This window comes from Xyrauchen texanus, chromosome 2, assembly GCF_025860055.1.
Source record: "Xyrauchen texanus isolate HMW12.3.18 chromosome 2, RBS_HiC_50CHRs, whole genome shotgun sequence".
Classification (NCBI taxonomy): Eukaryota; Metazoa; Chordata; class Actinopteri; order Cypriniformes; family Catostomidae; genus Xyrauchen; species Xyrauchen texanus.
In genome coordinates this window covers 15129745-15140998 of record NC_068277.1, presented here as the reverse complement: position 1 = coordinate 15140998, position 11254 = coordinate 15129745, and the positions used below count along the sequence as shown (strand labels likewise).

General features: G+C 36.6%; 1 protein-coding gene across 2 annotated transcripts in view; it reads right to left on the bottom strand.

Moving 5' to 3' along the window:
• furina (furin (paired basic amino acid cleaving enzyme) a) overlaps window positions 1-11254 on the bottom strand; it is a 134646-nt gene that overhangs the window by 27385 nt on the left and 96007 nt on the right. For both annotated transcript variants that reach the window (XM_052150912.1, XM_052150906.1), the window contains exon 7: window positions 1420-1508. In XM_052150912.1, the coding sequence (XP_052006872.1) occupies window positions 1420-1508 (89 nt within the window). The remainder of the gene's footprint in view (window positions 1-1419; window positions 1509-11254) is intronic.

Sequence of the window (11254 nt, the reverse complement as noted above, 5' to 3'; positions counted from 1 at the left end):
TCCTACAGGTAGTAATCATATTAATCTGCTTCCAATCACTTAGAAAATTCAATTAAAAAAAAAATGATAGGTATATATTAAAAAATCCTAACCCGAAATATGAGCAATAGTGCAGCTTGCCTTAGCAATCATTTCAATAATAACAAAACTGACAGCACAAAGCCTAAAACAGAGAAAACACAGAAGGTAGGTGTGTTTCAAAATCACTTTTAAAAACAAGCGCATCTCTACTGTACTCTCTTTATCAAAGTGGATATTGTTGCAATGCAGAAATTATCATTTTAAAATATCTCTTGAATTTCATCTAGAGCAATTTCCTTCAGAACAGACCAGGACCGAAATGCTGTTAGACCAGTCAGTGCTTGAAAATGTTACTAATGGCTACTATTGTGTAGAGCTGGAGTACCCCATAAAAACAACATATTATATAAGAGGACACATAAAGCGTTACATAACAAACATCTATGCTAGAGTGTCATTCATAAAATGTGTCCACCCAAATGGTCAGGTTGTTCTCCCTTCCATGGAACAAAAAAGGAGATGTCTAGCAGAATGTTCACACTGCTCTTTTCCAAGAAATGAAAATATAAAGTGACCACGAGCTGTCAAGCTCCAAAATCCTCGCTTTGTTCTTCACAAAAAGCTACTGTATATCTTGAGAAGACTTGGAATATAGTGCACAAGTACAGTATGGATTACTTTTCTGATACAATTATAATATTTTCTGTCCGTTGTGAAGATTTCATTGTATGAGACAGAGCAGCGTAAAGATTCTTCAGTTTTTTCCCTGTTGTATTTCACAGAAGTCAGTCATATGGGTTTAAAACAACATGAGGCTGAGCAAACGTTGACCATTTTAATTTTTCAGTGAATTATTCCTTCAAGGCAATGCATTGGATACATAGCTTATCGACACTCTAATTTAATCAAATAACTGAGATTCAACTATGTACACTTGGCTAACATTCCCGAAGAGAAAAAACACTGATATGGGTCCCAGCATTAATTCAATTCGTCCCAGAGCCCATTGGCAGCTGGCAGCGTAGAGAAGAGTAAAGGGATAAAATATGCATTGAATAGGATAAAACACTTCTGCCAATTAAAAGGATTACATATGCTAGCGTCCAAATCTTTGGCTCAAAGGGACCAGTGCTGGAGCCTGTGATAACTATCCCACTTGTGGTAATGAAGCCAACACTAATGAAGTTTCTCTTCCAAAATGCCCTTGATATGGAATGGAGGAAGAGTTCTTAAACGGTACTATGAATAAAGCCATGTCTAATCTGAATGCGAAGATAATCAGATGTTTCAATGAGGTGCTTTGCAATTCAAATGTTGGAATAGAGAGGATGTGTGGGGATAGAATAGACTGTACGTGTTGAAACATGGAACGTGTTGGAGATAAGCATGGCAACTCACCTCCGATCTTGGCATTGTAGGCAACCCCGACACCACAGATGCCATTGTTGGCAACAGCAGCAACCTCTCCAGCACAGCGTGTCCCGTGTCTTGAAAAAGAGAAAGAGACATTGTATTCTTATTTTTCTTTATAAAGTCTGTACCATTTCAAATATTTATAAAGATCACACAAGCTGGGTGTTATTGACATCAGTTAAGACTGGCACTTTTGGAACAATATCATGTATTTTTCATGATAATATTATAACTTACTGTAGAGCAGAGATGGGAGTAATTTTTTAATATGACTATATTACAATAAAATAAAACCTTAAAAATATATTTTTAAAATAGTTACTACAAATACAAATGTAAAAAAAAGAAAGTTATACAGCTATACAATTCTTTATAACATATCAAGTGTAAAAAAAAAAGTTCTTTCTCTTCTCTGAAAAAAGTATTTTCCAAATTGGCCCAAAAAAAAAAAAAAGGTCTTCCATTTAATTTATTAAAAGAAAAGAAAAAAAACAGGACTTTCTGTATTCGATTCTTTATACCTCAAAGTCTCATTTCCTTTATTGGAGCAGGCTTTCAGGACTGAGTGTCAAGCTCGTTTTGATGCGTTTCTGGCTCCTTTCAGAAAAATAATGCCTTGAGAAGCCAGGTAAGCACTTTTTCCCTGGGACATCTAAACTGGAGCAAGGTCAATCTAGAGGCTCTCAGTAAGCTCCTCTGCATGTGAGGTTTTGAGCAGAGGCACCAATTTAGGGAGGTATCCACAAAGAGCTATCTGTTACTTTGCAGAAGTAACAAAGGAAGGTAAATATGGAACTGTATTATCATGTTCCTGTCATGTTTATTCTTTCTGAACATGGATTAGACATTGTGACGAGGAGAAGGGCGTGGCCGGATCGTGATGGACCACGGCCAGCGCTGAATCAGCTGATCAGCGGGAGAGTGAGAAAAGGGGCAGCCGGAGATTCTGGTCAAGAGCGAGAGACGAAAGTGGCCATGTTGCATGCGTGTCTGTGTCCATTTATATCATTTAAGTTTACTGTTCAGCCGGTTACCGCCGCCTCTTGTCCATCCTTGAACTGTTACAGACATCCATATTCTCAGTGCTGCCTAAGCGTGTGGCATTGCCGAGAGTTGGCAGCATGATCAAGCTACTGTTTGGCATCACGCTGATGAGGAGGGGAGGGTACAATTATGGCCCCAGATATCATTTTTAGCAGGTAACAGAGGCCTCAAGTCTCACAGGGCTCATTCTGAGTTATTTTGCATGTGTGAAGAGCTCTAACACATTGCTGCTATAAAATGGGCAGCTTTCCGCTAAATATCTGATAACCACGGCATCAGGGAATAAAATTACAGCCAGTGACAATGTGCAAATGCCACTTATTGTAAACATTTCATTATAATCAACAAGGACTGGCTAAGACACGAAATCAGCTGAATAATCTTAATGATTTATTTATTTATTTTTTGTGGCTTTTTCTACTTTTTGGTGGTTTTTCTGGACAGACACACAGTATAGAGTTCAAACCTGTTTTTAAAAGGAAAACCTAACATAATTAAAAAGACTCCTTTTAATGTGACCTTTCCTACATTGCAACGATTCCCTGTGAAGCATTTCAAAGCAGGGATGTCAAAAAATATCGATATATATATCGATTATTGAACAGCATGTTATTTTATTGATACATTTGAGGCAGATATATTAACATCAGCCGACATTTAAATTAGAAGCCCAATTTGTGTGCTTTCAATTCACTACCAGTTGCATTCCATTCAATGTAGTCTGACGTAATATATTTGACACCACAAGGGGGCGACATAACATTTACTGAGGCCAGTCGTGGCATGGACAATACTATTGTGCAACGAGCAAGCCTATTTATAATTGTAAAAAAAAAAAATCCCGATATATATTGATAATCATTAAGAAAATATTCTTATTATCAGTACGTGAAAACAGCATTGATCCTAAGCCTATTTAATTAGCTAAAAGTTAAAATAATCGCTGAATATCATTTGAGCCAGATTTGAACTTGTGTCACCCACATAAGCACCACAGAAGTGTGCCCGAGCACACAAACTAACTGCTAGCCCACACTTTTTGCAGTCCGTATTAACAAAATGTATTTTACAGACACATTCGTTGCTTCACATACTGCTAAATCTAAATATCCATAAAAATGGAGTCTAGTCTAAATCTACAGCATCTCATTTACAAGAATCTGCCAGGTCATCAGACAAAAGCCCTTCTAGCTATCCATTCATAGTCAGCATGGGATCAGCAAGGTTAATGTCTCAGACTTACTGACTTGTTCAATAAGCAGGATCATAAGACCAAGATTAAGTCCAAGGAGTGAGACATTCTAGTGGAACTGAGGTTGTGGTTCATTAAAAACAACAGGAGGGTGAAAGTAGCCAAAAATACAGGACAAAATACAAGACAAAAGTCACTGTCAGGGTGTCGTGGGCCCATGCTAAGGCATTGCTTTGTGATTGCTAAGGTGTTCTGAGTGGTTGCAAGTCAAATTAGCCTGCCCGCATGTTTATATCCCTATATCCCTACTACAGAATATGCATAACTATTAGGCAAGGCAGTATTCTTTATCATGTATTATTTCCAAGCATTTTTTGTCTTATTCCAAACCATATCAACTTTAATAGTAACCAAGTAGAATAATTTTCAAGTACTATTTCATTCTTGAAGAGAGAAGGTGTGGCTTAAAAGCAACTAATACTTTTTATTCAGATGTGCTTAATTATTAAACTGACACAGAAAAGTTCATCATTTTAAAAAGACATATCAGAAGCAAGCAACAACTTGGACATTTCCCTTCTATTGAGGTGTGGCCACCACACAATTAAATACTTTGTTAATAATAGTCAGGAGAGCTTCAAAAATATATTGAGAAGAAAAAGTGCAAATAAACTACAAAAGACATAAAATGTGAAATCACCAGAAACCCTTAGCTTCCAGCACCACCAATTTCAAGAGCTGTAAAGTATTTGGAGTCATCAAAATTGCAAGTTGCCTGGTTCTCAGAGTCTTTGCTAATGTGAAGAAGGCCAAAACACGTCATTGAATTAATAAGAATCACAAGCTGATGCATCAAGATTGGGCCAGGAAATACCAAGAGACCGATTTTTTATGGTCAGATGTGATGAGATTGGCTCTTGACAGACCAGACGTGTGGAAACAAAGATGAAACAGACTAATGAACACATAATATGGGTTCTAGTCAAGTGCCAGCAGGGTGGGGGAGAGGTAATGAAGGTTGCTATTATTAATGATGAGCTTGTAGGACCTTTTCAGGTTGCAGGTGGACAGAAAATCAACCCGAAAAACTACTGTCAGTTTCGGGAAGACAATTTCTTTTAACATTGGTACAAGAAGAATTCAACAGCATTCAAGATGACCTTGATCTTCATGCATGATGAGGCTCCTTTACATTTGTCAAAGTACTCTACTGCTTGGCTAGCCAGAAAAGGTTTTTAAAGATGAATGAATAATAACTGGCCCCATTCTTTACCTGAACAGAACCTAAATGAGAACTTGTGGGCCCTTTTAATATGTGAGATTTACAGTGAGGAAAAACAATCCACATCTTTGAATGACATCTGGGAGGGGGTGGTGGCTGCTTGAGTTAAAATTGGTTGAGAACACATCCCGAAATAATGGACATGAGGTTCATGAGAGTTACTGAAAAGAAGAATGCTTGCATTGCCTAGTGAATATCTTAAAATGCCCAAAATATTACTTTGCAATTTTATGTTATTTTACATTGATATTTGAGAAAATTGCTGCAACTCCCCTGAGAAATACGACTCTCACTTTTTCTTTGTAAAATTCAGTTTTGATACAAAATAAAGTTTGAGTAATCACTGACAGCATTGTATCAGTTTAACCGTAAAATTAATAAGAAAAACTAACTGCCTAATAATTCTGCATGCAGTGTATGTAGTGTGACAAAAGCATGTCAATTCAGTAGTTTGTCAGAATCTTTAGTATTCATTATTCAGTAGGCAAGAAATACGCAAATGACCTACTGCACCTGCCGAAGACTCAGAAGTGCAACCACAGGACATTATACTATGCCATGAAGCCACAGGAACAGAATGTCAACAGATTCAAAGCAAATAATAAAATAATACAAATTATAAACATTTTTAAAAAACTGTCAAAGAGTTGGGCAACACCGGGCAATATATTACAGATGCACCGATGTATAGGCCAAACATCAGTATCTGGTGATTTAAGCAAATATCTGCACTAGACACTGGTCTCTCTCTTTAACAAGAAGCATGATTTGATGCACCACTCACATCCTTAGCACAAACGGTGCATAACAAGTTCTGCACAGAAGTATAATACTTACGGTTAGGGATTTGAACAAACCCCTAACCCCATGTGAAAGCAACACTAATACAAATACTTTTCTTAGCAATGCCACTCCTTAGCTGTAACCACAATGAAATAGACACTGCAAGTACACATTATGCATACTGTATTGCATAACAATATCCACTAAATACCTTTCTAATGGAAATATGGTCCAAAAAAGATTTTTTGGTGTATCTAGCCACCCAGGTGGTTAACAATTTTTTATATAAAATATTTTTTTGCTGATAGGAGTGCAGTCTCTTCATCTGTACCCTAGAGTGTTTTCACCCTAGTTCAAACAGCGAATGTGATTCATACAGTTATGGAGGTGGCTCCCACAGCATTTTGTCTGTCTCAAAACATTATGGTTTGTGATGAAGATAAATGCTTGTGAATCTAGATGCTCTTTGAATAGATTTCTACAATGCACATGACCTGGATGAATCTTCATAGACATTTTGCTTGCATCTGTATTCTTCACTGCCTATTGATCTAACAGCAATACCATCCACAATTTGGTGACAATATCGCCTGACTTGATTTTTCAAAATCATTTTAAACGGAAATGTGAATCAATAGTCTCATATCGATGTACCATCCATGCACCTCAACCCAATATAGATTTCAGGAACTCAAATTATCACCATGGCCATTCTCCATTCGCAAACCATCACCCATTCTCTTTATCTTTAGAGACCGACAGATCAAGGTATCATGAATTACCTCTGGCCTGAATTGAACTTGTACTTCTTTCCTCTATGGTAAACCTGCCTTTTCTTTTTCCGGTATGCAATAAATGTACGTGACTGTGTCCACATGCACAAGGCTTTTATTGTAGTTGGATGGTTTACTGAAGATTTTATTTGGTAGGAAACCTTGAGTTACCATCCCCTATGCTGGACCCTGTGGGCTCACTCACTTTGAATCTGAACACACAGGTTTCTGATGTTACGAGTCAGATATGCCACCGCTGAGTTGTCTGATAAATGCAAAACAAGCCTGGACAATTAAGTGTTTTCCCATTCAGTGTTTACCTGGAGCACATGCGGTCTTTTGTAGGAACTGCTTTATTGACTCTCTGCATGTTATAAGCTAGCACACACACTTGGCATGGTAACACAAAACTTTTTTACATTCTATGTGCTGATTTTGTGGGGGGAGGGGGGATTTTATGGAATTCTGCAGAATGGATTTCTATAAAAGGTGTACAAGGTTCTTATTGGCAGCTGAAAGTATAACAGACAAAAAAGTATCCTAAATTTATTATGAACGAACAACCAAGTAAATGACAGGTTAGTAAATGACAGGTGTTTGAATGGTCCAGAAATCTGCAGAGCTTTCTACTGAGAGGTTTCGTGTGGGCCTGGTTATAAGTAAAATTGTCAACACATTTGATTCTAATATTTAAACAAACAAACAAACAAACAAAAAAGCTGCTTTTTCTCAATGTAATGAGAATACATGTAATAAATGTACAAACAGCAAATAACAGTCGTCTTCCTGGTCAAACAATAGCAATCTTCCTCTTTGGCAACTACGGTAGTTTGGCAATTTAAACAACAAGAAAGACTGTTTCCCAACCAAACAAGATCAAATGAATTATTCCTGTGAAAACAGACACATAGCGTATTTCATGCTCTTTCAAACCTCTCAGTCTCTTTGAAAGGTCACAGAATATATGCCATTTTACAACTCATCTTCATGTGCTAAAAATAGATGGTTTCATGACTTTAATTTAAAAAGAATAAAAATGGATTTTACCATTTTCTGAAGAAATCATGACACCCTGCAATGATGCTAGGTTGTTGAGGTTTGGTCAGGGTGTTATGGGTGTTTTTAGTGCATTGCTATATGGTTGCAAGGGTGTTGCTATGCAGATGCTACCAAGTCAACAGAGTGATCTGGTCCCTGATATTATATTCTGGTTCCAAAATATAGCTAGGGGAATTTTACAAGTCAGACTGAGTAGAAAAGTGAGACAGAACTTATGTTTTTAGCACAAATGGTGCAGGATGAGTTATGTGATTAAGCCCAATACTTGGGTTTGCAGTTTGTTCAAATTCCTAATAAGTGGAAAGGAAACCGATGCTTGCCATAGCAAATACCACTTACTACAAATATCAAGGAATGGCTTTGTCCTCTAAATATGATGAGTACTGTACAGCAAAAGAGTCCAGGCCACAAACAGATGAAGGTTTATACAAAATAAAATTGTGGAGGTCAGAATTATTTTTTGGCCAACCAAGAAACTTGACCTGATAGATAAATCAAACATGTAAATTATTCAGCAATAACAACAAATGAGTACTTCTGCTTCACTTAACAGGAGAAAATCAGTCATTTTAAGACGGCACCATCTGCTGTGCCTAACAACACAGGCGATTCACCAAGACATGCTGCTTGGGCCTTTATATAACCCTGATAGGGAATCAAACCTGCAGCATTCATGCCATCACATAAAAACAGGGATATTCTGGACGGTCAGTGAACTGGATGACTGTTTGCCATTTTAGATTCCTACACAAAACGGCAATAAAAATATATAATTCTGAATGTTTGCAGACTGAGTCAAACTAAATACTGTTTACATAATGAAGAGAAAATGAGTATGGCTACCAGAACAATATGTTACGCGCAATGGGTTGCTTGCGGTCAACTGAAAAAAACAAAATGCTAAAAACAAATTCCAGCATTAACTTCTCCATTAGAGGTAGAGATATTTTACACATGGGGTATTGTTAAACTTAGCAACTGTATAACCACTCACCACAGGTCGACACTTCATCTAAAGAACAAGATCTGTAGTATTAATAAAAATGTAATGGAAAATTTTCAAGAAAACAAACACAAACATGCAGCAGGATATCACATGTAAGAACATTTGGATGTTTGTAAATGTTTGAGGCAGAAATTGGCTTAGCCTGAAAGATCAGATTTAGCATATTCTGCTTGAATTAGAAGATGCTGGATCTTTCGAATACATTCAGTACAGATGTATTTATTGAGATTTTTATTTGGATTCGGTGGTATTTCAGCTGTCTTATCAGAGAACCAGGAAATAAATCCAGGAAACCCGCTTCAGTATTTTAAGCCTCGGAGAGAAATGTGGAGAGGAAGCAGCCAGGCACAAGTCGAGAGACCTTAAGCAACACCCAGACCAGAATATTTAATGAATATTAAATGGTACTCTTGCCTCAAAAGATCAGCACTGTTATGCTTGACTTAACACCACATTTTCTGTTTGCTCTCATATATTGTGCCTAGCAGGGTGTAAAGTAACGAATTACAAAGACTCACATTATTGTAATTAACTACTTTTTCCCAAGAATTGTACTTTTTATTGTAGCTTAAAAATTGTATACTTTTACTTGAATACATTTTAAGTGCTGTAACTGTACATTTACTGCGCTATTTTCCCCACAGTCTGTGTTCGCTACTTCCTTGTCTTGATTTTATTTTATCTATCAACATGATTGGTTAGGGAGAGTCTTGTGACTCCCATCAAATCAAATCACATGTAAAAAAAATTGAATGGCAGCTGCAGATCTGGCGCCAACTGTGGAGAATGCCTAAAGCACAGTTTACAGCTAAACATAACCGGCCGCACCTGAAAGGGCTTTTCGCAGTGAAAAAGGCCAATTGCTTGATCGTGTCATGTGACTTTAACTTGCTCGAGCCAGATATCGGCATTAATCCTGCCTCTAATTTGAAAAAAGGTAAATATAATATTTCTGCTTACTAGATTTTTTGTGTCTATAACGTAGCTTGTAATTTAACTATCACTGAGTTTATTGGGCTGCTGGTTAGAGATTAATGCAACGTTATCAATGGGGCTGGGCAATAAAATTATCTAGATGTTTATCTGAAAAAGAAAGATGTCCTCGATCAAACTTTTGAGTAGTTTTCTATATTTAGCCTATGTCCTACTTCTAGAACAGGGGTGTTCATGACATAAATCATGATAGCAAGAGCACCACTGGTTGGTTGGTTGATCAAGATGAAATATAAAATAATTACTTTTTACTTCCTGATGTCTGTAGCTGCATGCTGTTTGATTGACAGGCGACTAATGTTTGTGCACTAATGTGCCTAAATGATCAAATACGGTACCATTTATAATTTCACCAATGCCTGTCTTGGTGAGGATTTAACATAAAAGCAGTCTTTTACGTCTTAAGTGAATTTTAACAGTGGGACAAAAATGTGCATCAAAATGTCAGATTTGAAGTGTATATGTAACCGAATTGAGCACTGTCTACTATGTCATATTAAGGCTATTAATGAAACAACATTAACAAGGAAACAAGAAAACCACTCATTATGTAGTAGAAGCTACGTTTAGAAGTATTAATGGAATAGAATACAACAGTGGTATGTTTAATAATAATATTTTCAAAAGATATTGTTATTTTTTTAATAATACTGACCCCTGATGTAGAGAATATTTTATTGGTATAATAAATTACCAGGAAAGTAGAATTGATAAAATAATTTATAAAGCTAAACATTTGCAGAGCAATATTTCATCAGAATATTCCACCAGACACAAACTACAGAAAATTGTGCATCATGCATTAGAATGAGAAAACAACTACTGATTAAAAGATACAAGAACTAAATCAATGTGGAACATTGTATCTCAAAAGGAGGACAACATGGCCCATGTGCTACTTAAAGAAATAATTTACACAAAAATGAAAATTCTCTCATCATTTACTCACCCTCATGCCATCTGTCTACGACTTTCTTTCTTCAGAAAACAAATTAAGATTTTTAGAAGAATATTTCAGCTCTGTAGGTCCATTTAATGTAAGTACAGTGGTGCCAACATTTTGACGCATACAGTGTTCATTATAATGGGGCATAGGTTTTTCAACTCGGTACTCAATACTCACTACTCATGAGTACTTATAAATGAGCTACTCTTTTACTCTTACTTGAGTAGTTTTTAGGACAGCTACGTTTACTCTACTCTCACTAAATATTTTGGGAAGTAACAGTACTTCTACTTAAGTATGATTTTTCAGTACTCTTTCCACATCTGGTGCCTAGGGAATTAAGAATGACTGGAAAGGAAAATATATGGTCCATTTTAAGCTGCTGCTAATCAAAATTTATTGGACAGCCAAAAAAAAAAAAAAAAACATTAACTGTGGGAAGTACATACTGTGGAATACTCCGTTCTCTCTTTGTCTGAACAAAAGGTATTTCCAGATGTTGTGTTTTAACACACCAACAACATAGTGTGTTATGGTAACCTCAGCACTTATTGAGTTGATCTCATTACAATACATCCTGAGAAAACTGCTTTCTCAAGCTGCGCCAAACATCCATAAACTGCAGCATTGCTTAAGAAAGCGATCTATAAAAGATGAGCCTCTGAAAGATATACTGGCTGATTTCTAGTATGACTTTATCTTTGATATAACTTACTGATGGAAATTTCTGTGTGTAGTGGAA